This window comes from Bactrocera tryoni, unplaced genomic scaffold (assembly GCF_016617805.1).
Source record: "Bactrocera tryoni isolate S06 unplaced genomic scaffold, CSIRO_BtryS06_freeze2 scaffold_7, whole genome shotgun sequence".
In the NCBI taxonomy this organism is placed as follows: domain Eukaryota; kingdom Metazoa; phylum Arthropoda; class Insecta; order Diptera; family Tephritidae; genus Bactrocera; species Bactrocera tryoni.
The window spans coordinates 9,834,973-9,860,720 of record NW_024396366.1 but is presented as its reverse complement, the minus strand read 5'-3'; the positions used below and the strand labels follow the sequence as shown (position 1 = coordinate 9,860,720).

The window sequence follows — 25,748 nt, the reverse complement described above, 5'->3', positions numbered from 1 at the left end:
GTGTGTTTTGTACACATTTTTGGCTGTTAAAAATGGAATATCAAAGAACTTATTTTTCTTCAATATTCCCTGACTGCGCATACATGCTATGGCATCATAAGCCATACGTACATATATTATTTCTCTTCATATTCTCTGTTTGAGTATGTGGAGAACTGTTAAAAATGTTAACATTTCACAGCGTGAATTCGTAGTTGTGTGGTGAGATACCGTGTCGCAATTTTATCAAATGTTCGCTGTCGAACCTGCACCTTCTCTACGTTTTTTGTTCTCTGATTATACCCTACGAGGGTACCTCAAAATATAACATACCTATTAAACGGTTCTGTAAAAAAAAAACAAAAAAAGTATAAAGTATTAAAATATATTTATATAAATAAAATAATAAATAAATATTACGAACAATTTAATTTACATGTTCAAAGTCCAAATTGGAACATTTTCGGCAAAAACAAGCAGGATTGCGTATATACATACATATGTACGAAAAGCACTGATCTCTTATACGAGCACTCAGTTGCAAAAACATACAAACGGATTCGTCTATAGGTATACCCTATAAGACATACAAACACAAAACAAATTAATAAAGTAAATATTACATATATTAGCAATTAAATAATAATAAATAAATTCGGTAATACTTTTATACTTTTTTCGAGATTAATTAAAACGAAACGCGTTATTTAATTTAATACGATCAACTAAATAAAAAAAAACAAAAACATTTTACAATTTTATTATCGCTTTGCAATCAGCAATTTCATTTAAAGTCAATCAGTTTAAAAATGATTTCGGACGAAAACCTGCAGAAGCTCCACGCTCAAAGCAAGGTGTTTCAAAACAAAAAAGGGGGAAAGACGTTATATACAGTAAATTTATTGCTGAGAGTGACAGTTTTATAAAATACTGCACTCAATCGGCATTAGAAATCAAAAAAGAAAATCTGGACAATTTTTGGATACGTCTCCAAGCTTCATATGACGCAATAGTAGAATCTGATGACTCAGACCTACCAGAAAGTTTCAAATCCTCGGCTTACGCCAAATATGAAAATTGCTTAGACCAATTTGAAGAAACGAAAGCAATGATCACTGATCAATTGAAACTAATTAAAGCAATTGTACCTGCTCCAATTCCGCGAGTAGAGATACCACAAGTACAAAGTCAAGAGGCAAGTTCAGGCATCCACCTCAAGGTTCCCGCATGTGACACAGAAATTTTTCATGGGGGTTATGAACATGGGCTCTCCTTCCGGGACATGTTCACAGCCGTTTACATAAACCACCCAAAATTATCTAATGCACAAAAATTTTATCACCTCCGATACAAAACGAAAGGTCAATCTGGCGTCATAGTAAAACAGTTCGCATTAAATGACGACAATTTTAATATGGTTTGGGAAGCTTTAACCCTAGAACACACACCCGGGTACAAATGTATCCACTTTCAACTTTGAAGTGTTGTAACTTTTGAACCGCTATACCTCTATACCGCTAACTTCGGATCTAGGAAGATTATTTAGTTTTGAGTTCAAATTCAAAATTTGAACCAGATCGGACCATTGGTTCAGGAGCTACAGCCTTCCAAACACATTATATACGTAAACACACACCCGGGATACGTTTGTACCCCAATAGTAAAAATCCTCATAATAATCAAAAAAAAAACATTTTTTATATTATTTTTTTATTTGTAAAATTAAAAATATTCATTTCACACATTATATTATTGACTTTTATTATAAAAATTATAAAAGTGCATCTTATAACTAAGGAAAAGCATGGCAAATAGAGCAATTTGTTGATGTGACCGAATGTTCAAGACACATTGGCTTCTTACATTTGGCGCACAACTATCTGGTTTTTCTACGGCGTTTTTCCTCTTGTGTGTAACTTAAATAGCTCCTTAAAGATCCGGACACAGGTTTTGGCGTGCGCGCTACGGCAGATGTTGATGCTGCTGTTGACACCATTGATTCCACCGGTCGGTTGAAATATGCTTCAATAGCAATTTTAGTCGAAAATTTTCGCGTCACTTGACGATTTATGACTCTGGCTTCAATAATTGGCATACACAATGCTTCAGCCAAGCTGCGCAAGATCTGCTTACGCTAGTTGTTTGTTCTCCAAGGCAACATAGGGTTATTTAAATCGTAGACAATGTAGGCTGCAAGAGCTGTAATGTCCAACATGTTAAAGAACATCGCTAGTGGCCATCGTTTTGTTTGTCTTTGTGTTGGATATTCCGCAAACATTTGGTTCATTCGATCAACACCACCTATGGTACGATTATAATATTCAATTATTTCAGGTTTCCCACTGTCAGCTATTTCAGCATCATTATGCATGGTCGAAAGCAAAATTACTGCTTTATTTTTTTGGGAACATAAGAGCACATTGTCACATTATTTTTGAAGCCAAATGTCGTTGAACCAATTGTCCTGTTTTTGTTCTGCTTCATTTCTTGAGAAATATATGATTTGTTTTTGCGCAAAGTTCCAACGATCGTGAGTTTCCAGGTGAGAAGCAGTTCTGCAACTGGCAAGGTCGTAAGCAAATTGTCCATTGTAATGTTTCGGCCACTTCCTTGATATTTGGCAGACAAATCCTTCACCACTCGTTCGCCTTGGTTCGTTTCCCTACCAGTTCCTCCTTGGCCAGTATATATTTGTCCATGCAGTGGATATGCATTTGTGGCATCGCAAATCCACCAAACCTTGACACCATATTTAGCAGGTTTTGACGGTATGTACTGCGTAAACCGTGTGCGTCCACGGTGAGGAAATAATTGTTCATCAATCGTCAAGCATGAGCTGGGCTTGTAATGTGCAGCAAGATTATTGTTCATCATCGTCCACAACTCACTGATCGGTGCTGCTCTATTAGTTAGTAAGCGTGTTGCACGAGTGTTTCTATCGTCAAATCTTAGGAACCGCAATATCGAACAGAAACGGTTGACTCCCATTATAGCGCGATATAAGGGATAGTATTTGACGCTCCATAAATCTCGAACATGTTCTCCATTGCTATGATTCGCACCAGTCATAATAAGTACGCCAAAAAATGCATACAGCTCTGTTATTGACACAGGCGTCCATGACTTAGGAGTTGTGTTTGGATGCGCATTGTTGTAAGCATTATAAGTTTCTCTAGCTAACTTATTTGTGTGGCGCATAATTATATCAGCCATTTCAACGTTCATGAAACATTTGAATGTTTGCTCTATTGACAACATTTCAGTGCATCTAGCTGGTCCAGAACGTTCTCTTATAATATTTTGTCTGAGTACCTGACGACTTACATTTGGTTCTTTCATCCACTCAGTACCATCACGTGCAACAAATTTTTCGGCACTAGCAGGTAATTCATTATTTTCTTCTACTTCTTCTTCTTCATCGTCTTCTTCATCATCCTCATAGTCCGCATAATCAGGTAATACTTCTGCGGCACTTTGCGAAACTTCAGCATCGTCATCAGCAATTTCAATGTCATTGATTTGAATTTCTTCTTCATCTTCTGAGTCAAAGTCATAGGGAGCGTCATCGTCACAAATTTCATCAAATAAAGATTGTATATATGATTCTCGCTGTTCCTCAGTTAGCCTGCATAATAAAAAAAATTAGTATATGTTTACATTGTTGCTTATTTTACATTTTTTACCTTCTATATGCTGCACTTGATAAATATTCGTTTCTTCTTGAAGTCATTTCGTATCCAGTTATTTATAGTTTCAGTTATATTTATTTTCACTTATATTTTCACTTCTTACACTTTTGAGCACCAAAACAATAATGAAAATATCAACAGGCAGCATTTATAACAACACCTCGTGTGAAAACAAAACTGCATATAAAATACAAAAACCAGTTATACCAGTGTATTTGCTACCTACGTATCCATACCTTGCGCGACCTTTTTGCACATATCTTTTGAACCAGGTGGAATATTTCAATGAAATAAAAACCAAAATGTGTATTCGTTGTTACTCTATAAGTATATTATTATAAATTATATTATTTTGTTTTGCATTTATCAGGACAACAACAAAAACAAAAATCCACTGTTGCATGTCCTGACTTTATTTGCCCATATCGCTGGAACTAGTAGGAATATTCGAATGAAACAAAAGACAAAATACTTGCTATATATTAAAACATACATTTCAAAAAAAAAATCATAGAAATCGGTTGAATAAGCATTAAAAAAACCGCAAAATAAGGTCCCGGGTACAAACGTATCCCGGGTGTGTGTTTACGTGGTATTTTCTTGGTGTGTGTTCTAGGGTTAAAATCAAGATACGAGAATGAACGAATATTGGTCGATAAGCAGATAACAATCTTAATGAACTTGCCAAAAATTCAAAAGGAAACCAGTGAAGAATTTATCAAACTTCAATCCACGTTTCCAATTGTTTGTCGATTTTATCGACACAAAACATTCCCACAGACAACTGTGATCCTATACTGGTAAATATATGCACAGCAGCATTACCAGAAAAGTCTTTATTATTGTGGGAGCAATCGTCATCTCGTAAAAAATGCCCAACATGGCAACAAATGAAAGATTTTCTCACCACCCAGTACGAAATCGCAGAAAGGGTAGACAAAAAAATAAATACAAGTAAACCAAAAGGTATTCAGCAAGACTTCAATAGAAGCTTCCACAAGCACAAGAAGCTTCTTCAAAACGAAATCGTTCTCATCTGAACAGAATAAATATAGATCATGCGAACTATGTACAGGAAGGCATAAGCTCAAATCTTGCGAGAGATGTAAAAAATTGACTATTATCAACCGCAACAATTTCGTGAAAACTAAAAGACTTTGTACAAACTGTCTGTCACATGCGCATACACTCAAAGAGTGTGAAAGCAAATTTAACTGTCATAAACGACACCATTCGATGCTTCATATAAAAAATTTTTCCAGCTTACCCCCAAACAGCGCAAATATCAAGAGAGCCACGGGTTTAGTTGCAACAACGAATCCCGAAGTGCCAAATCCACAAAATTGCCAAGAAGCACCATGCTGTTCAAAGGCTTTAAAAACTCAAACGCTACACAGCGAAAATCAAAGTAGGGTACTACTACCCACAGCAGTCGTCTCCATCGAACATCGAGGAGAACTGTTTAAGCTCAGAGCCCTAATAGACCAAGGATCACTACGATCTTTCATAGCGTCTAGGGCACAAAATAGGCTAAATCTGCCAACAACACAAGCCAACTTTGAAATTACGGGAACGGGCGGAAGAGTAGTTCAAAACTCTAATAAAATCTGTCCCATTACCCTATTTTCCCCCCAAGCGGATATAAGAATACAAGCAGAAGCTATAGTCTTACCGCAATTAACTAATATGATACCCAGCTATCATATAAATAGCAAGCATTGGGAAAAGGTTTCACACCTTAAGTTAGCAGATCCCAAATGCAACACCCCCGCTCAAATAGATCTTCTATTAGGAGCGCTCTCATACCACAAATAATACTCGAAGGTATTGAGAAAATTTCAAACACACTTTTGGCACAAAAGACTATTTTCGGTTGGATTATAAGTGTACTAGTCACGGAACCAGTCACACAATGTCACAATGACAACTCAAGTTGAGGAAATCTCAAACGAGTACCTCAATTCACAATTGAGACAATTTTGGGAGATAGAAGAACTCCCCCCCATTTCAATCACAACCCCCGAAGATCAGTATTGTGAAGACTTTTACAAAGCCACAACTACTAGATCAGATAATGGTCGGTATGTCGTACAACTACCACAAAAACACCAATTTCCCAACACAATCGCCTTAGGTCACTCTCGCAAAGTATGGAAAGAAACCTACTTAAAAAAGGTGAGCTCAAACCAGAATATGATGGTGTGTTGGAAGAATACCTCCATTTAGATCACATGGAGGAAGTAAGCCCGTGCGAAAAAATCATCAATGGCAAATACTACTCATTTTACTTGCCACATCATGCAGTAGTAAAGCCAGATAAAAAAACAACTAAAGTAAGAGTTGTCTTGAACGCCTCAAGATCCACTAGCTCGGAGAATTCCCTAAACGATATCCTGTTTACGGGACCCACACTCCAACCTGATTTAATTCTGCTTATTTTAACTGGCGTATATTCAAATACGTGTACAACGGGGACGTCGAAAAAATGTATAGACAAATAGTCGTACATAAAGACGATCAAGATTTTCAGCGAATTATTTTCCGAAAATCCCCCAGTAGTCCACTACGCGACTTCAAGCTAAAAACAGTGACCTTTGGCGTTAACTGTGTCCCATACTTAGCCATTCGAACACTCCATGAATTGGCTGAAAACACCAAGTCAGAATTTCCTCTGGCAACCCAGGTGTTAAAAACACAAACGTATGTAGACGATATTCTGTCTGGAAATCACAGTCTTCCGCAAGCATACCAATCATTATCACAGGTAATCTAAGCCCTCAAAACCGCAGGGTTTCCATTAAAAAAGATTACGGCAAATCACCCAGATATTCTCAAAAATATTCCAAACGAAAATTTGTTGGACATTAATTTCCTTGTTTTCGAAAAGGAAAGTACAACAAAAACTCTGGGCATCCAATGGAATGCGATATCGGACCAGTTTTCATACACAACTGAGTCCATATCCGCTTTATCCGCCATTACAAAACGCCAAATTCTCTCCTCTGTGGCAAAACTTTTTGACCCTGCAGGATGGCTATCGCCAATTATGATACCAGCCAAAATCCTGATACAAGAATTATGGCTAGATGGGACCGACTGGGACGAGCAAGTAAAACCACTTCGTTTAGAAAAGTGGTCCCAGTTCGCGAGCAATCTAAACGATATCACACAAATACAAATCCCATGATGGGTAAATTGTGTCCCAGAGCACAAAGTCGAACTACATGGCTTTTGTGACGCCTCTGAAAAGGCGTATTGCGCCACTATATATGTTCGCACACAAAGCGACAAGGCGACCACAAGCCACTTGCTAGTTGCAAAAGTGGCTCCTCTAAAACAATAAGTCTACCACGACTAGAACTATGTGGTGCACTACTACTTGCCAAACTAGCATCCATAGTGCAAACGCAACTGAATATGGCAAAAAATAAATTATATCTCTGGTCTGATTCCGAGATTGTATTAGCCTGGTTGGAAAAACCACCACATGCATGGAAGACGTATATCTCCAATCGAACGTCTCAAATTCTTAACCTAGTGGGATCAGCAACTTGGCGACAAGTAGCCAGTGCTGACAATCCTGCTGATCTAGGTACAAGAGGGTGCAAACCTCTGCACCTTGCCACCACCACCCTCTGGTGGAATGGCCCCCGATGGTTAACAGAATCTCCCAATTCTTGGCCGCAATCGCCCATGCGTAATATTATTGCCCCAGAAAGTCGAAAGATCGACTCCTTTCAAACAACATTGGATGATACTGACATCCTGGAGAGATTTTCATTTTACTCCCGAGCCCTCAAGGTAATCGCTTACATGCTCAAATTCATAGAGCGACTCAAACGTAAAATTAAGGGAATACGCACAGTATATCCCACAAAAAGCAAAGGTCGCTCTTATCGCATCTACTCAAGCGCGCTACTTCAGCCAAGAGATATCAGTACTGAGAGAATCGAAGCCGATTGATAAAAAGAGCTCACTCCTAGAACTAAATACATTCATATATACGAAGGGTCTACTTCGTGCAAATGGTCGGCTTGTCAATTCCAGCCTAACGTATAACGAACCTCATCCCATTGTTATACCAGAGAGATCGCAACTTGCCACATTATATCTCAATTATGTCCACGTACTATTATTACATGCCGAACACCGCCTAATGCAACAAATAGTCCGCCAAGAGTTTTATATCCCAAGACTCAAGCCAAAGATAAAGAAATGCATATTTTCGTGCAAGATATGCACTATGCATAAGCAAAAGTACACCTCGAGTTATGTACCAATCTGACAAAAGAGGCTTTTCTCGCGGCATTTGCTCGCTTCGTCGGACGACGTGGTTTTCCGTCAAAACTCATGAGCGACAAAGGCAAGACATTTATAGGAGCTCAAAGAGCCACTGAAAAACAGTTTCTGGACTTTATCAAGCAAGTTTCACCTGATATTGTACAAAAGTACGCTCCCCAAGGCATTAACTGGCAGTTCATCCCTCCAAGCGCTCCTCAAATAACGAAAATGCACATAATAAACAATCCGTACAATAATACCGACACGCAGAAATTGAAAAACCCGTCTAATAACTAAAACCGAATTCAATCGCACATATGATAAATCATAAAGATACTACAAAACAATGGGTAGATTACTAAATTCTGCCAAACCAAATAAAGTTGGTTACAAATCGCACAATTTCATAATATATAGAAATGAGTTGCAACTAAACACGACTTTTTCTCCATACAGGCAAACATGGATTCAGAGAACAACGCCAACACTACGCCAACACTACGATCGGCAACACCGGCGCCTTGAACAACCACTGCAACAACACCGTCAACTACCGCTCGTAGTATCTAGTACGAGCACCAACAACAACACCGTCATCACCAGCGGAGCCCCTTTGATTACGATGCCCCCTTTGTCGCCGCCCCACCGACTGCAATACTGTGGGCTCTTCAAGGGGTTGTCACCAATTCAACGCCAGCAGATAGTACAGGCGCATGGGCATTGCCACAATTGTCTGGTACCCACGCACGCAACTCATGACTGTGACTCAGGGGCTTTGTGCCACATCTGTGGCAGGCAGCATCACACGCTGCTCCACCGCACCCCGAGACGTGAGGTCGGTCGGCCACCTGCCATGCATAGCCGTGGCACAACCAGACCGCAGCAAACCAATCGTGTGGCACGTCGGCGAAGACCGGCACCTCCCCAGGAGTCCCGTCTATGGTGTCAGCGCAATGCAGCATCGACAAGGCGTCATCAAAGGCCTCCCCATCGACGTACATCCGGGCTCAGCAACGTTGTGGCAACGTTACAGCAGCTTCAGCGACTGCTACGCTGAACATTCGCCTAGGGGGGCCGGGATGGCTAAATGAGTTAAGCTTCCCACCCTCGGGCGCCACTACACCACACAATACACCACTCACAAGCAACGCTGGCACATACACCACACCTGAAGGCAGTTTTCCCACACACCACACATCCATTGGAAGCAGCAGAAAACACCACACACACACCAATACACGCAGCTGCTAATCCACCACCGCCCAACGAGCAAAAAGCTTCGTTCTGGAAGTGAACACTCACTTCGATCACGAATTTCGATTAGAAAACATCGGCGGACGTTCTACCTTTTTCATTTTCGGCAAGCAGATCAACCATCTTTTTTTTTGGCATTTTCTCCGTCTTTTGGTCGGCAGCTCAATCATCTTGTTACGTCTGGTGATCTTCGACGCGCAGCAGTAATTTATAATTTCATAAATCTACAACATCCACTGGTATCCGACCAGGGAGTACATCCAGTTCATTTGTTTACAAACATCCACTGTCAAGCCTCCACTGGTATCCGACCAGGGAGAGTTTTATTATAACCTCTATCAGCCATCAATAAAATTGTAATCTCCTTTTAAGTGAAACATTATGTTCTGAAACCTTCTTTCCTAAGTAAGGGAAAAAGTAAGTGGTAAATTATATAATAGTGAAAAATCGCTTAAGTTCACGAAGTCACTTTTGAGTATTTTTAATCATGGGCACTCACAGCAAAGCCCTTATCACACGGTAGCCAAAGTGCTGTTACGCAGATTTTGTCGGCACACTACCATAAGTAGTATGTTACAATAACTCATTGGTTTTTGTTGTCCTAACATGGCTGAGAAGGCTGTCACTCAATGCACTTAAAACTTTAAAATGAAGTGAGACGAGTTCCTTAAAAAAATTTCGAATAAAAAAGAAACTATATACATTTTAAATGCTGATGGTACAAATATATTTACAAAGCCTTATGCACCTACATATGCACATACATATACATAACACAAGTAAGCGTTCAGTAGACTGGCTTTAAAAAGTGGAATGAGAAAGTTGGCACGTCGTTGCTGACTTAAGAGAAAGTGTGAAACATTTGTTTCTAACCGTAACTTTAGCAGCCGCAAAATATTTATGTTGCGGTAATGCAGTTATAACGATTTAAATATTTTATGTGTACATGCCTGTTTAGCTTGCAATATATGGCTTAACGCATTCCTTACCACTGCCCTATTTATAGGACACCATAATAAATATTTTGTTTTTTCAAAACTGACGGTTTATTTTATTTATTTCTGTAGAAATTTATTTTCATGTACTATTTTCCTATTATAAAGTTTTTAAAAAGTATTCTAAGACCTTACCCAAATACCTGAGATATAAAATAAGCAACAAAACAAATTTTAGAATCATGTTACATGCTGTCGTAATAAGCCGTACTATTAATATGACACTGGGGACTTTCCTTTACTATTTGCCGCGAAAGCAAGTCCGAACCTTTACATCAAGAGTCAATTGTTTTATGCCTTGCGTGTCTAGTGTTTACATTATTCAACAAGTTTATGCCGAGCACACTACATCTCGTGAAAAGATTGTGATTTTTATTTCATACATGAGATAAAAAATTGTGAATAATATTGGTGGTTTCATAGTAAAGTGGTTGACGAAGGCAAGTAAAATTATTATGATTTTGTTCTTTGATGAAATAGTAAAAGTACCTATACCCTTTTCTGTTTGATAAACGTGTGCCTATATATGTTTTTATTGCTTATAGATTATGGACCCAGTGAAAGAAATGTATAAAAAGGCCTTAAAGATGTCCTAAATTGCAAATTATCTACAAGAGATCGAAGACTCAAGTGATGAGGACTTGAACGATATTGATGTTGTCAGACGACGTGGATGAAATGGCAGACATAGAAGAAGGTCCTGATGACGATATGGGAGTTTTACCTGTGTCTGTTGAAGAAGGTGAACCTAATCAAAGTACTACATCTCGGGCAAGTAAGACAGTCGCTTGGCGTAAGTGTGATCCAGTTTATTCTGATAATCAACCAGGATCTAATACGACTAATCAATATTTGGAAAACATGATAACGTAGTTGGAGGGGACATCGGCGGTAGAAATATTTGAAAATTTGTTATGTGACGAGATTTTAGAATATATTGTTCAAGAAACAGAAGCTTAAGCCAAACATTATAAAAATTACTTGAACTTTAGTCTTACCGTGAATGAGTTAAAAATCTTCATAGCAATTTTGTTTTTCTCTTCATGTCACCATTTGCCTCAAAGTAAACTTTACTGGTGTAAAGATGATGATGTACACGTTCCATTTATTGAGCAATCAATGTCACGCAAACGTTTTGATAAAATTAAGTGCTATTTACAATTCAATGATAACTCGAAAATCGATAACACTGACAAAGCTTTCAAAATTCGCCCGTTTATCGCAAAAGCTAATGAATATTTTCGAAAGTTTGGAATTTTTGAATCCAATTTAGCGGTTGATGAAATGATCGTCAGATACTTTGGTCATCAAGGAATCAAACAATTTATAAAAGGAAACCCCATAAGGTTTAGGTACAAACTTTGGGCACTGTGTGGAGTCAGCGGATTCTGTTGTAATTTTTCGTTATATGCAGGCAGAGAAACTCAAACCGCAGATAATATTGGCGATGGCTTGGGTTCAAGAATGGTAAAAAAGTTGCTTGAAGTGTATACCAATCCCTGCACACATGTAGTCTACTTTGATAATTTTTTCAGTAGTATATAATTGTTGGTGGATTTAAAAACTCAAGGGTTCAGTGCTACGGATGTAGTCAGAGAAAGTAGGACTAAGAAATGTCCTGTCATGACAAAGAAAGAAATGAAAAAGAAAGACAGAGGTTATTCTGATCATCGCTTTGATAAAAACAATGAAATATTACGCGTCAAATGGCATGATAACAATGTAATATGTCTATTGACTAATTTTGACACTGTTGGACCTTTTATTAAATCTAATCCGTAGATCAGCCAAGACTTATTCATAATTATAATAAAAACATGAGCGGGGTAGATAAACACGATTGGTTGATTGCTAAATATCCAATCCGTTTTAGAGGCAAGAAATATTACTGGCCTCTAGTAATTCTTTTTCTAGATATGCTTCTAGTAAATTCCTGGATTATTTACAACCAGGTCAATAAAGATCCCTCTGCTAGATTTTAGACGAAGGGCTTGTTTTTCATGGATGAAAAAATTAGAAAATAGAACAAGAAAACCTACTCCAGACTCTTCTTCAGATTGGAACAATGGAGTAATAATCAGAAAAAAGGAGGTATAGGTATATGATTAGTATAACTCCTGAGTCGATTAGGCCATGTTCATCTGTCGGTCTCAAATTTTCAAATTTATTTTTTCTCCAAAAATCTGGTCTTTTTCGGAACACTATAGGCACTATAGCATATAACTGGAATACGTTTTCATTTGACAAAACACCTTCACCAAAATTAGCATGGGTTATAGTCCAAGGCAACCGTGCAAACTCAAAAAATTGTTCAGTTCGCGACACTATAACATACATATATCCCCCAGAGAAACTTACCGATCGAAATCAAGTTATTCGTGAAAAAAATGTTTGAAACTTTTTTGCAGAGCGAAAAATTTTGTATTCGAATATTATTTCTGGTTAAATTCTTCAATATAAAGTATAAAATGCTCCCATGCTGTATACATGGGAAATAAAATATGATTGAGGCTCAGTTTTAATAAAAGAAAAAATTAAATTTAAATAATTTAAAATACTTAATTCATAAAAATTTCGCGGTTGCTTCATCATACCTTTAATTAACTTAGACTTATTGTGCCTTTGGATAAGTTTTTCCTTTGAAATAGTTGTAGTGTACCCTTTTCCGCTCGCATGAATTCTGTTAATTAAGTAATAGTTTTCAATGCCCTTAGGTGAGTATGGAGTTTTCACATTGACACAAGCTGGTTCTCTGATTTCAATCATAATTCCTTAGAAAGTGTTACAGATAGAAGAAATTAACCCAGACTATATAATAATCTGCGCCAATTCGTGTATTCTACACAAACTTAAGTTCTTTGCTATTTTCCGTCATATCTTAATACGCAGAATTTTAATACGACCTTAATCTGCTTCTGCTGGTTATTTTCTTTCCACGTACACGGGTTTGAGCAAAAAAAATATTAGTGCTCTCGTCTGCAACGCTTAGTGGTTCGGTTGGTGGGTAAGAAATATCGCATTTCAATATACAAGTACAAATCTATTGTACTATTTGATGTAATTAGGTATCATAAATGGTAAACTAGATAATAATAGTACACACCATATTTCAACGAGATAACAAGTTTTGCTGTCATTAAGAATTAATAAATGGAAAAATTCTACAGATTATCAAATAAATAAATGTATCTGGATGATACATTGCGTGTGCTATTCTAAATTGATAGGAAAAATTCTGTTGTGCGAGAATTAAAAGAACATTTCAAAATTATAGCATCTATTTTTCAACTTTCATATCCACAGGTATTAAAAAATTCTACTGCAATTTTAAAACTATAAATTAACATGATGTACTGAAAATATTCAAGATTATTTGTTTTATATATTACGCCTAACGATGCTAAAACAACGAAAATCTTTTTAGTAAACACAAAACTATTAGCGCGTGTGAATGACATCCTTTTGCTTGGGGAGATACAGGATTTTATAACGATGATAGCTGAAACGATTAAGCTTTGTTTTAGCTCGAATTGAAGTATAGTACTACCCAAACTAACTTAGCTCACTCTGTACTAAACGCTAACCAACAGTTATTTATACGACATTTTAACTCGTTCCAACCTTGTGACTTTAGTGCGCCCGTAAATTATTTTATAACTTAGTATGAGTGCATGTAAGGACATCTGGAGAGTTATGTGCGATGCCTTGAGACAATTGCTGGCACATACACTTTTGTGGTCACTTGTAGAAACATTTAAAAGCTACATAAATGTACCCTTAGGAGACATACAAATGTAGAACACAAGGCACGTTGCCGCTGAGCATTCTCATGAGCTGGGCCGCTTCACACTGTTGTGGTTTTGACCCTCATAATTTGTTGTTGGATTGCTTGTCCCTTTCTTCTTAAGCTTTGCTTTTCGTACATCAGAGTACATTTTGTTACTCATTTTAATAGGTTTTTAGCACTCTGACATTAACTTTTGCTGCTACACTCTGTTTATGGATGCCAAATGTAGACGAGCTAATATTGGAATTAAGTTTTGAAAGTAATTAAATTGTTGCGCATCTTATTTTATATAGATTCTACTTTCTGTTATAACTTTTAGTTTAATTACAAATTACGATAAATAAAAATTGAAACTTTTGACTTTAGCTATGTTATCGTAATTGACTTCAAATTTAAGGTTTTCACATGTGCCCATTATTTTAAAGAAATGAAAAGATTTTAAAAACTGAGATTAGTAATTTAACTTATAAAATGTTTAATTAATTATATGTTTTATTATTTTAAGGAAAATAACTAAATTAAAATTCGATGAAAACCCGGATCATTTTCAAGTTGATGCTCAGCCCAGTTCACGAACAAACGGCGATTCTGATGGTCAAGCAGCTTCAGTTCTTGTGTCAATTTGATCTTGTAAGGATGTAGGCAAAGATCTTTTAAAAAAATTTGCCGCAACAACGTCACAAATATACTTAACGCTTGAGAACGACGAGAGAGAGACTGATTGGGGCTTTCTCAATTGATGTAAGTATTAGCGGCAGCAATTTTCTCGATAGTACGGACATTTCTTTATCTCATCTGATCTGACAGGACGGTTATGACGACCATAAAATGGATATAGCGCTCTTAAAGTTGAGGCCACTGAATCCGAATTTTTTGGTTGGAAATTTCAGGATTTGGCAACTCTGGTGCTGCAGTCTGGAAACTTACTACTTTATCGTAAATTTTGATATTTTTGTTCTTGTACATTCAGAGCGTTTTGATATACGACCTTTTTGGTGTTACTTACAGTTACTTCAAAAATGCACTTCTTTGAATTAAATCGACAAAATTTTCGAGTGATTATTTTTTAGAACTTTCGATCTGGATTAACTCAACAACAGTAGCTTCATAAAGGGCAGTTTTTACAAATTGGGGGTATCGAGGTCGTAGATCACTCCAAGACGAATTTCGTGAAAGTCGTTCAAAATCAGTTGTTATTCTGGAAACTATTGATGGTGTGACCAAAATAATGTTTCCAGATCGTCATGTGAGTTCTGGTGAAATAGAAACAACTACAGACATTAGTGGGACCAGAATGTATTCAATATTGCATGGACATTTCACTCTAATAGAATTTTTAAGTGAGATCCCACACAATTTGTTGATCACTCAAAAAAGACTCTTGTCGATTGGTTGAGGAAATGTAAAAAAAAATCGATTCTGACCCAACCGCGCATTTTTATAACAAAATGGTAAGACCTAATCTTTTCAAAAAATCCATATTTTTGGCTACAAATATAAGCTATATGCGTTTTATTTCTTCTTAATTTTATGGAGATGCACAAAATGCAAATTATGTGCGTAAACCGATCCGACAAATATATATATTTTTTTTCAGATTGGTATAACCTTTTTTATATTTGTTGAATGTTCAATGCCTATCTGTCAATTACTTCGTATTTTCTAGCTGATTGTCTCTTTGAGTCGAAAACTTGAAAATTTTAGAATTTAATTATGGAAATGAAAACTTTCACAGAGAGTGACACAGTTAAAACTGTACCAGTTTTAAAACCTAACCTCTGCATTTTAGACGAAATATATTGAATTCATACTAGTATGCAATTACAATTAAAAACAAGAAAAAACGTTAACTTCGGCTGCACCGAAGCTAATATACTCCTCACAGGTTTATTTCCTTTAGTAACTATGTGTTCAGCTTGTATTGAAGCTATATGCTATAGTTAACCGAACTGAACAATTTCTTCGGATATTACATCATTGTCTTAGAAAGTAACGTGTGCCAATTTTTGTGAAGATACATTGTCAAATGTGAAAGTTTTCCATACAAAAACTGTATTCTAATCGTTCAGTTTGTATTACATCTATGTATATGTTATAGTGGTCTGATATCGGCAGTTCCGACAAATGAGCAGCTTCTTGAAGATAACATGACGTTTTCAAAATTTCCAAACTATATCTTAAGAACTGAGGGACTAGTTCGTATATATACACACAGACGGTCAGACGGACGGACGGACGTACAGACAGACGGGCATAGCTAAATCGACTCAGCTCAATATACTGATCATTTAAATATATGTATATGCTTTATAGGGTCTCCGACCCTTCCTTCTGGGTGTTAAAAGCTTCGTGGCAAACTTAATATACCCTGTTCAGTTTATAATTATTTTAAATATATAAATAAAGACACAAAGAAAAGTTAGCATTTGATTTAATAACTCAATTCAAAGCTAAATAGGCTCAATTAACTAAGCTTCTTGAGCCTAAAAGAATAAAGAAATAAAATTTTATTAAATAAAAATAAGAATATTGTGCAATGTGGTAGCTGTAAGGGGTACACAAACCGTCGTTAGCTCTAAAATTACTTCTGAAACAACTTAATAACATCGACGCCATAGTGTTTCAGTAATATGAATATAGAAGAACCTGAGAATTAACCTTGTCAAATAATATTCTCAAAAAAAATTTGGAAAATAAATGCATTACAACGAATCTTACATAGTACACTGGTGGTCACTTGATTAAGGACACTCCGTTTTCTTTTAAAACATTGGTTTATTCTATAATTTAAAAGCGACATATTTTTTTCAAACTTAAGTTACCATATTTATCATCTTCTAAGATATAGATTTATTGAAGATTTAACGAAAAAATTGTTTTCATTTCAACGTGCGACAAAAAATTAATCATATGCATATATCTATTTTGACTTGGTCAACTAATTAAGGATACTTCAGATTTTTGGTTAGTATATTAAAAATAATACTAAAAAAAAATTAAAATTTGATTATGAATTAATGTTTTCACTTAGTATTTTGTCGGATAGCCTTTTGATTCAAGCACAGCTTTAGATCTTCTAGGCAGACTACCGACATCGCTCAGTTGATATGTTCAGCCATATTTCCTTGACATTTTGAAATAATTCATCAGCATTTTTGCTTGATTTTTTCCCCAAGCGTCTTTTGAAATCTGCCCAGAGGTTTTCGATTGGATTTAAGTCCGGACTCTGGGCAGGCCAATCCAAAACCGTAATGTTTTCGGACGAAAGCCAAGTTTTAACACTCCTAGCAGTGTGCTTGGAGTCGTTATCCTGCATAAAAATGTATGGTTCAGGCATGTGTTCCTCTGCAAATGGCTTCATTGTACAAGCCAATATATCTTTATATAAATATTGGTCCATTCCAAATGCAGCCGAAACCATAATACTCCCTCCACCATGCTTAACCGTTTTTAAAGTGTATCGAGGGTGAAATTCCTTGTTTGGCGGGCGTCAAACAAATTGTTTCCCATATGTACCAAACAAATTAAACATGGATTCATGGCTCCACGATATTTGTTTCCAAAAATCTAATGGTTTTCCGAAATTCTCCTCTGCAAATTTAATACGACTCTTTAAGTTTTTGTTTGACACGTGTGCGGTTTGTTTTTTGCGATACAACCCCGTGGCCCATTTTCAAGAAGACGACGTCTAATGGTTCGTGTTGATACATCGTTGGTCAGTTGATCCTTTATCGTGCCGAGAATTTAACTGGAAGTTAAAAAAGGATTCGCCTTGCAAACTCTACAAATTACACGATCGTCCTTTGAAGTAGTTTTTCTGGGTCGATTTTCCTAATTTTATTCCCTGTACTTCCGTAATGAATCAAAGCATTCTGAATCATTGATTTTGAGCACAAAAGCTCCTTCGCTACGGCTCTAATGGACATTTTTTCCTTCACGTACTTGTAAATTATCATTTTTCTCAGTTCTGGTGTACAACTCTTCTTTCGACCCATATCTAACAGTTTTATTATTTGAATTTGAATATTTAGTTAATACACAAATGTTTTACACAACTTACCTCAAGTTTTTGGGTTAAAGTAATTAAAATTCAATAAAAAAAATTTGGTGTCCCTAATTATGTAACCAAGCACCAACACACTCAAAATACAATAAGTTCATCAAACCGCCGAATTTGTCACTGAAACACGTGCTACATTTTTTTGCACAGTTATAATATAACGTTGCCACACATATGAATATCCTATATGTATATCGGCAGATTCACTAATGCGGAGACTAAGCCGAAAATGTTGACACCGAAAATAACAAACTTTTTTTTTTTTGTTTCAGCGACAAATCGAGAAACTTTTCACATTCAACTTGAATGGCAACACCTTTGAAGCAACACTAGTACTAATCAAGTATACTCGTATTCACACGCAATCACATGTACATACATATGAATAGTTTGCTGTCAGCAGAGATGCCTGGACATTGACAAATTCGAACATCAGCCGAAGTATGTTGCTGATATGTTCAAGTATATGAAAGTTAGTACCTGTACATAGGTGGGTGTTAGGTAGTGATAGTAGAATAATAGAGATTTCTTTGTGTGCTGCGCAAAGTTAATCCTGTGTTGCCTTCACTAAAATTGAAAGTCAAGAAAAAATGGCACTTTGGTCAGTTTTTCTCCTGCGTATCAAAGTAAAATCACACACAAACAACATAAAATACCGAATATGAAATACAAGGTGAGTTCCAAAGTAAACAGAAATTTTGGATCAAGTGCTCTCATGTTTATCAATTATCCATTGAGAATTTCATGACATTTCAAAGATTGGAAGTGAAGTTATTGCATTTTAAGTGTCAGTATGTTTGTGTTATCGGTGCGAACAAAGAGCCAACATTAAATTTTGTTTTAAAATTGGTAAAAAATTTTACCAAAACGTTTCAATTGATAAAACAAGTTTATGGCGATTATTGCCTATCCTGAAGCAGAGTGCACGAGTGGTTTCAACGTTTTCAAAGTGGTCGTGAGGACATACAAGTAAATGACGATCAACATGTGGGCCAATCAAAATCCTTGATCACCGGAAATTCCGTTGAAACTGTGTTTGAATTCATCAAATTAGCCGAAATCCTCATTGAAATTCATTCAAATGGAATTGAACATCTCCAAAACATCGATGTATCGCATTTTGACCAAACATTTAGGCTTATGAAATGTGTGTGCACGGTTTGTTCCGCATGAATTGACTGGCTCCACGTATTCACCTGATATGGCTCCGTGCGACTTCTTCCTTTTCGTAAAAATGCATTTGGCCACGAAAGGAAAGTGTTATCCAGAAGTAGAAGCCATTCAAAAAGCTTGCACCGGCATACTGGCGGCCATACCGGCCAACGAGTTAAAACACTCGTTCGACATGCTTTTGGACCGTGCAAAAAGCTGTGTTGAAGCAGCAGGAGACTATTTTGAATAAAATAAATTGATTTTGCCGAAAAAACCATTTTTTCTGTTTTTTTTTTCAAAAATCCTGTTTACTTTGGAACGCACCTTGTAATTTAAGCTTCGATTTTCCATAAGTCAATATTTTTTATACTTTTGCACATTTTTATTGCATGCAACAGTTTTATCCACTTAAGGCAGACTTCAAGCTGTCTTGACTTTAATTACATTGACTAGCTTAGAATATTTTGATGTCTAAGGAAGCGGATAATATACAAAAACTTTAACTGAAGTGTGAAACTTGTTGATTAACAATTTCATCCACTTAGAGAGGTTATCAGTAGGTGACAGACAGGTATAATTCTTGGTTATTGAAACACTTGAATAATATAATAGGCGTGTATTGTACATTTTTAATAAATTTCTAAATTATTATGTACTCTTTATACTTGTGTCCGATATAATTGAATTCAGATTTCGAATTGTGTTCTAGTTACCGCAATAACCAATGCTCGATAAACGTAAGACGTTTGGTTATCTAGTTACTAACGAAAGGACATTTCCATATAATAATTAAGACTCCTAATTTACATTTCTGTAATAATATTAATTATGTCCTGAACATGGTATTATAATATTGTTGCGATATTTGCAATACCCAAAAGGAAATCTTGAACACCATATAAAGTATATACGTTCTTTAAAAATTAAGTGAAGAGCTGAGTCGAGTCGATTTTGTCCCTCAGTTGTTGAAATATTGATCCGAAATTTTGCACGTTTCCAAAGAAGCTGCTCATTTGGCAAGACCGGCGATATCGCACGAATATAGCGTACGGCTGTTATACAAACCGACGGTTCGAACTCAAATTTTTTCGTGAAAAACTTTGTTATTTAAAAAGGAGTCGTCACGGAATTTTGCATAGATTAATAATATCCAATATTGTTAAGATAAGACCCCATATAGCATATTGCTGTCATTTAAACTGACCGATCAATATAAAAAACAGATAGTTTTAGACCTTATGATGGAATAAAAAAATGGACCTGAGAAGGGTACTACTCGTATATATATCTCCGGTGCAGCCGAAGTTTATTTTAAGCTAATAATGTCCAAATCAAAGGTTAGAAGTCGACACATAAAATATACACCATATCGATTATCTGCATGTTATACATCGTAAAATATTAAAATACTTGACACTTGTCAAGTCACTAAATATTTTGTGGTTAAAAACGCTATAGCTACAATGGAATACTTACATTTCACTATAAGAGAGTATTCTTGCTGTTAAATTCGTTTAGTCCTATAGCCAATTTTCAACTGTTAAAATGTCTCTAAGTGCCCATTTTGTTTTTTTTTTTATTATGTATATTCTCAAACCCAATCGTTTATTACATAATACGAAGTTTTTCAAAAGGTGTCCGGAATTTCTCATTTCTTAAGAAAGTAGTTATTTATTCATAAATACCTTTTTTCATGCACTTCCGCCCGAGATTTTCTAATCTTCTAAGCACTTAAAAAGTCATTATTATGATCTTGCTTATCCTTCGATCCAGTTTTACCTCTTCATTTTTGGAAACAAAAAGATCACAGGAATCCAGGTCAAAACAGTCACAGTAAATGGCGATGCAATACTATTTTCTTCACTTCATTAATCAAAAAACGCTTGGCAACCCTGGAGCGAAGTCAAGAGAATTGAAGTGTGATAGAATAATATTCAATAAATTCAAAATTTTAAATATTTACAACAATTAAATTAAAAAACTTGTTTCTACACGGAAGTGCATTTTACGTAGATTGCCTGGAAGTTGAAGTGCGGTGAGATGATCGAGTGGATAGGCTGTTGCACCTGCTAAAAGTTTCTCAGTAAGGCCAGAGAACTTTAAGCATAGAAAAGGTGCAAATTGAATTCTGTATGATGTTCGATTTGACGGCTAACAGAACTGATAGAATTGTAGTAGGGAATTCATCATTCTCGCTGCTATTTAGCAGGAATGAGCACGTTCAATGGCAGAAATGTATGTAAAACGACTGAATTCATGCGAGAATGTATAAAGAGAAGTGCTTTGAAGAAAAATATACCAAGTCACACAGAGAATGTAAAAAAGCATTCTCTGAGTCACATAAGCGTGAATATTTTGTATCATATGAATCATTTTTTCCGAAAAATGGTAAAAATTTTAATTTTTTTACAAAATCGGGAAAAATTAAATAAAAAATAATTTTAAAAATTATAGTAATTTCGACGATTATATCATATTAATTCCGACTATTATTGCTCATACAAAGAGATCTTGGGTCATCTTTACATACTTATATATGTAAATCTTCTGAACGTGTGTTTGTAATTGAACTGCTCCTAAACGGCTGGACCGATTTTGATGAAATTTTTTGTGTGTGTTTAAAAATATTCGAGAATGGTTTAAATTCACAATTTGGTCTACTGGAAAATGTTTTTTTAAATTAATTTTTCATTTGTAATTAATTGCTAATTTTGGAATGTTTTACATTGGATCCGATAGATTGCGCTACCATCGCAGTATCTGTGGCAACCTAATTTAAATATACGAGCCTTCTGGCAACATTTTTTGATGTAAGAAAATCGAACAGAACTATTTTAAGCATTCTGATGAAATAAAGAAACAGAAAAGAAGCCAAATATTTCGTTAAGCGTTTTTCTTGGAAATTAAGATAATAAAGAGGAAAAACACAGAAGTGTGGACTCGAGCACCACATAATTGGTGACCCCAACTTGTATACATCAACTACAATCAGCATATTCTTGCATCGCGATGCCACTACTGAATTCACCTAACAAAGATGAAGGTACACCGAAATCGGACGCAACCTGGTCAGCACAGCAAAACACAGGCAGAAGCAGGCACACTAGAGAAGGGGGCCAACACAACGCGATAGAAGCAGTCGGTGTCATTAGACTACCCCAGTTTTTGTACATCGGACCCAGACCTGTGGTTCACGCAAATAGACGGCTTGTTGCACATAAATCGTATCACATCTGATGTCTCAAAATATTACACCGTAATTACGGCACTTGATGCAGAAACCCTACGCCAAGTTTCAGATGTTGCAAGAAACCCACCGGACACGGGCAAGTATGACAAATTGAAGAAGGAACTAATTGCTCGTTTCAGTGAGTCCAAGGAGAAGCAGCTGATGAAACTTCTAACAGGAATAGAACTTTTCAATAAGAAACCCAGTCAATTGTTGAGGGAAATGCGTGATCTGGCCGGCAATAACGTCTCTAAGGAAGCTCTGTCAACATTGTGGTTGCAGCGAATGCCCAACAACGTTCGTTGCATATTGTCGGCGTGCAAGTCTACAGACTTGGAAAATCTAGCCGAGTTAGCCGATCGAATCGTAGATAATTCACCCTCATACATAGTCGCATCTACAACCATTCCGCAAGACAACGAAGCAAATTGTTCAGCTCTAAACATATCCAAGCAAAACACCTTTGAAGCACGACTATTGGCGTTGGAGACATCCTTCAACCAAATTATTCAAAAACTAAGCGAAATATCAGTCAACATGGCTGCAACAATGAACCAACGCCGTAGTTCAGCGCTGAACGCGGCGGCGAACGAAAACGAAGTCGACTACGTGAAAACGCAAAAGTATGTTACTACCATATTCGATTTGGTGCAGCATCGAGGAAATGTCAAGCGCCATGCGAATTCAACAAACCTACTGAAAGCACGCAGGGAAACTAAACCCACTGCCGTCTATCGATGCAACTGATGGCAGCGTAGAACAAGACATCAGCATCAAAGAACGAAGACTGCACATTTTTGATAGCAAAAACAATCTTAACTTTTTAATTGACTCCGGTTCTGTCATCTCGATTGTACCACTGAACATCATTCATAAACACTCAACACTTACTCCTGATAGCCTTCAGCTTTTTGCAGCAAATGGCTCAACCATTCAAACTTTTGGTACCAGAAATCTGTCACTAAGCTTGGGCTTACGGAGGAGTTTCACATGGAACTTTGTAATAGCGAACGTAAAATCACCTATCATAGGAGCAGACTTTCTGGTACACTTTGGCCTTCTGATAGACCTCAGAGCAAAGTGTCTGGTTGATTCACAAACAACCATTACCACAAAAGGAACAGTTCGGCAGGCTGAAACGCACAGCATATCAACAATAAGCCCCTCATCTAAATTTCAAGACCTCATTAAGCAGCATGTTGAGTTGACAACGCCTAATATTTACTCCTTACCAACATCAATGGACGTCAATCACCAAATTGTAACAGATTGCCGACCTATTGCAGAGCCACTTCGCCGTTACTCCGGAGAAAAACCTTAAATGTCATCAAAAGCGAATTCAATGAACTGTTGCAACTAGGTGTAATTCGTACATCAAGCAGTCCATGGGCAAGCCCAGTTCACTTAGTGAAAAAGAAAACTGGGGATGGCGAGCCTGCGGTGACTATCGCTCCTAAACGCCCACACGCAACCAGATAGCTATCCGATACCGCACCTCGATAGCATAGTCGACTGCTTACATGGTAAAGCAGTTTTTCCAAAATTGATATAAAAAAAGCTTATTACAATATACGCATGTGTGAAAAAGATATAGCGAAAACAGCAACATGCGTACGCCAATCGGACTTTTTGAGTTTGTCGTTAATTCTTTATGCCATTTGGGCTAAAAAATGCCACTCAAACGTTCCAAAGATACATAGACATCACATTCAGAAATATCGACTTTGTTTTCTGTTACCTAGATGATATTCTCATATTTTCAGAAAATGAAAAAGAACATCACAAGCATGTCCAGTTGGTGCTGCAGAAACTTAAAGAGGCAAAACTATGTATCAACTTATCCAAGTGTGAGTTTTGCGTTAGCGAGCTAAACTTCCTAGGATACCACATCTCAGCGGAAGGTATACAGCCACCGAAAGAAAGAAATAGAAGCAATCTGTCAATATCCAAAGCCGAATACAATTGTTGAACTCCGCCGGTTTCTAGGAATGGTAAATTTCTACAGGAAACATATTCCTAACGCCGCACAAATTCAAGCACCGCTACACAACCTTTTCAAAGACTCAAAAAAAAAATGACAAACGAAAAATCGATTGGGATGCAGAGCTTGAAAAAGCATTCAGCGACTGCAGAGCCAGTTTGGCTACACAAACATTGTTAAATTTTCCGGTACCAAATGCGCCGTTTGCATTAACAACAGATGCGTCGGAGACTGCAGCTGGAGCACTGGAACAACAAGTGAATGGGGAATGGAAGCCAATCGCATTCTTTCTCAACCAAACTAAAAATGCGCAAAAGAATTACTCTGCATGTTATGACCGAGCTTTTGGCAATATACTTAGCCATTAAACATTTTCGTCCAATGCTTGATGGTCGCAAATTCGTCATTCGCACCGATCATAAGCCCTAACGTATGCATTCCGTCAAAAGCAGACAAAGCGTCACCACGGCAGGTAAGGCATTTAAATTATATTGCACAATTTTCAACGCAAAAATCGTTTTTCTGTCTGGTAAAAATAATGGGTAGCAGACGCACTCTCCAAGTATGCCAAATTGATATGCCCATAGTAGTCACAATGGATGAAATAGAAGAAGAACAGCAGAGAGATTCAGAGTTACAACAAATTGTCATAAACAATAACACTTTAGTTTAAATTTACAGAAGCTAAAACTTCCATCTGGCAATACAATATACTGCATACATCAAATGCAATGGTTCGGCCGTAAACGTTCCAGTTAAGCTTCGTAACAAAATATTTCAACACATTCACAATTTCTCACACCCTGGTACAAGATCAACTTTAAAACAAATTAGAAGCAAATACATTTGGATGTCAATGAACAAGGACGTAATAGAAATGGTTCGCTCTTGTATCAGTTGCCAACGATCAAAATACAAAAGCACAATCATCTAGCGCCTAAGCCCTTCAAACAAACTGATCAACGTTTCGACCATGTCCACCTTGATATTATCATTCTTCCAGAGCATGAGGATACAGATATTGTTTAACCATGATTGACAGATTCACACGTTGGCCCGAACTAGTTCCGTTAAAAGATATTTCGGCCAACACGATAACGACAAGCTTTTATTCAGCATGGATCTCACGTTTCGGTTCCCCGAAGACCATAACAACAGATCAGGGCTCCCAGTTTGAGTCCGCAATATTCCAAGCATTGACAAAAATGGTTGGCGCACACAAGATACGTACATCAGCTTACCATCCGGCGTCCAACGGCATGATTGAGAGATGGCATCGTACGCTAAAAGCTTCACTCATGTGCAATCGACAAACTCCATGGCCACTTCTCCTTCCAACAG

General features: G+C 36.8%; 1 protein-coding gene across 1 annotated transcript; it reads right to left on the bottom strand.

Moving 5' to 3' along the window:
- Positions 1-283: 283 nt before the first annotated feature.
- Positions 284-3,709, bottom strand: LOC120781766 (acidic leucine-rich nuclear phosphoprotein 32 family member B-like). Its single transcript, XM_040113999.1, has 3 exons — positions 3,663-3,709; positions 3,304-3,604; positions 284-325 (listed from the first exon to the last, which is right to left on the bottom strand). Exons 1-3 carry the CDS (start codon positions 3,707-3,709, stop codon positions 284-286), a joined length of 390 nt encoding a protein of 129 aa, XP_039969933.1.
- Between the last annotated feature and the right edge of the window lie 22,039 nt (positions 3,710-25,748).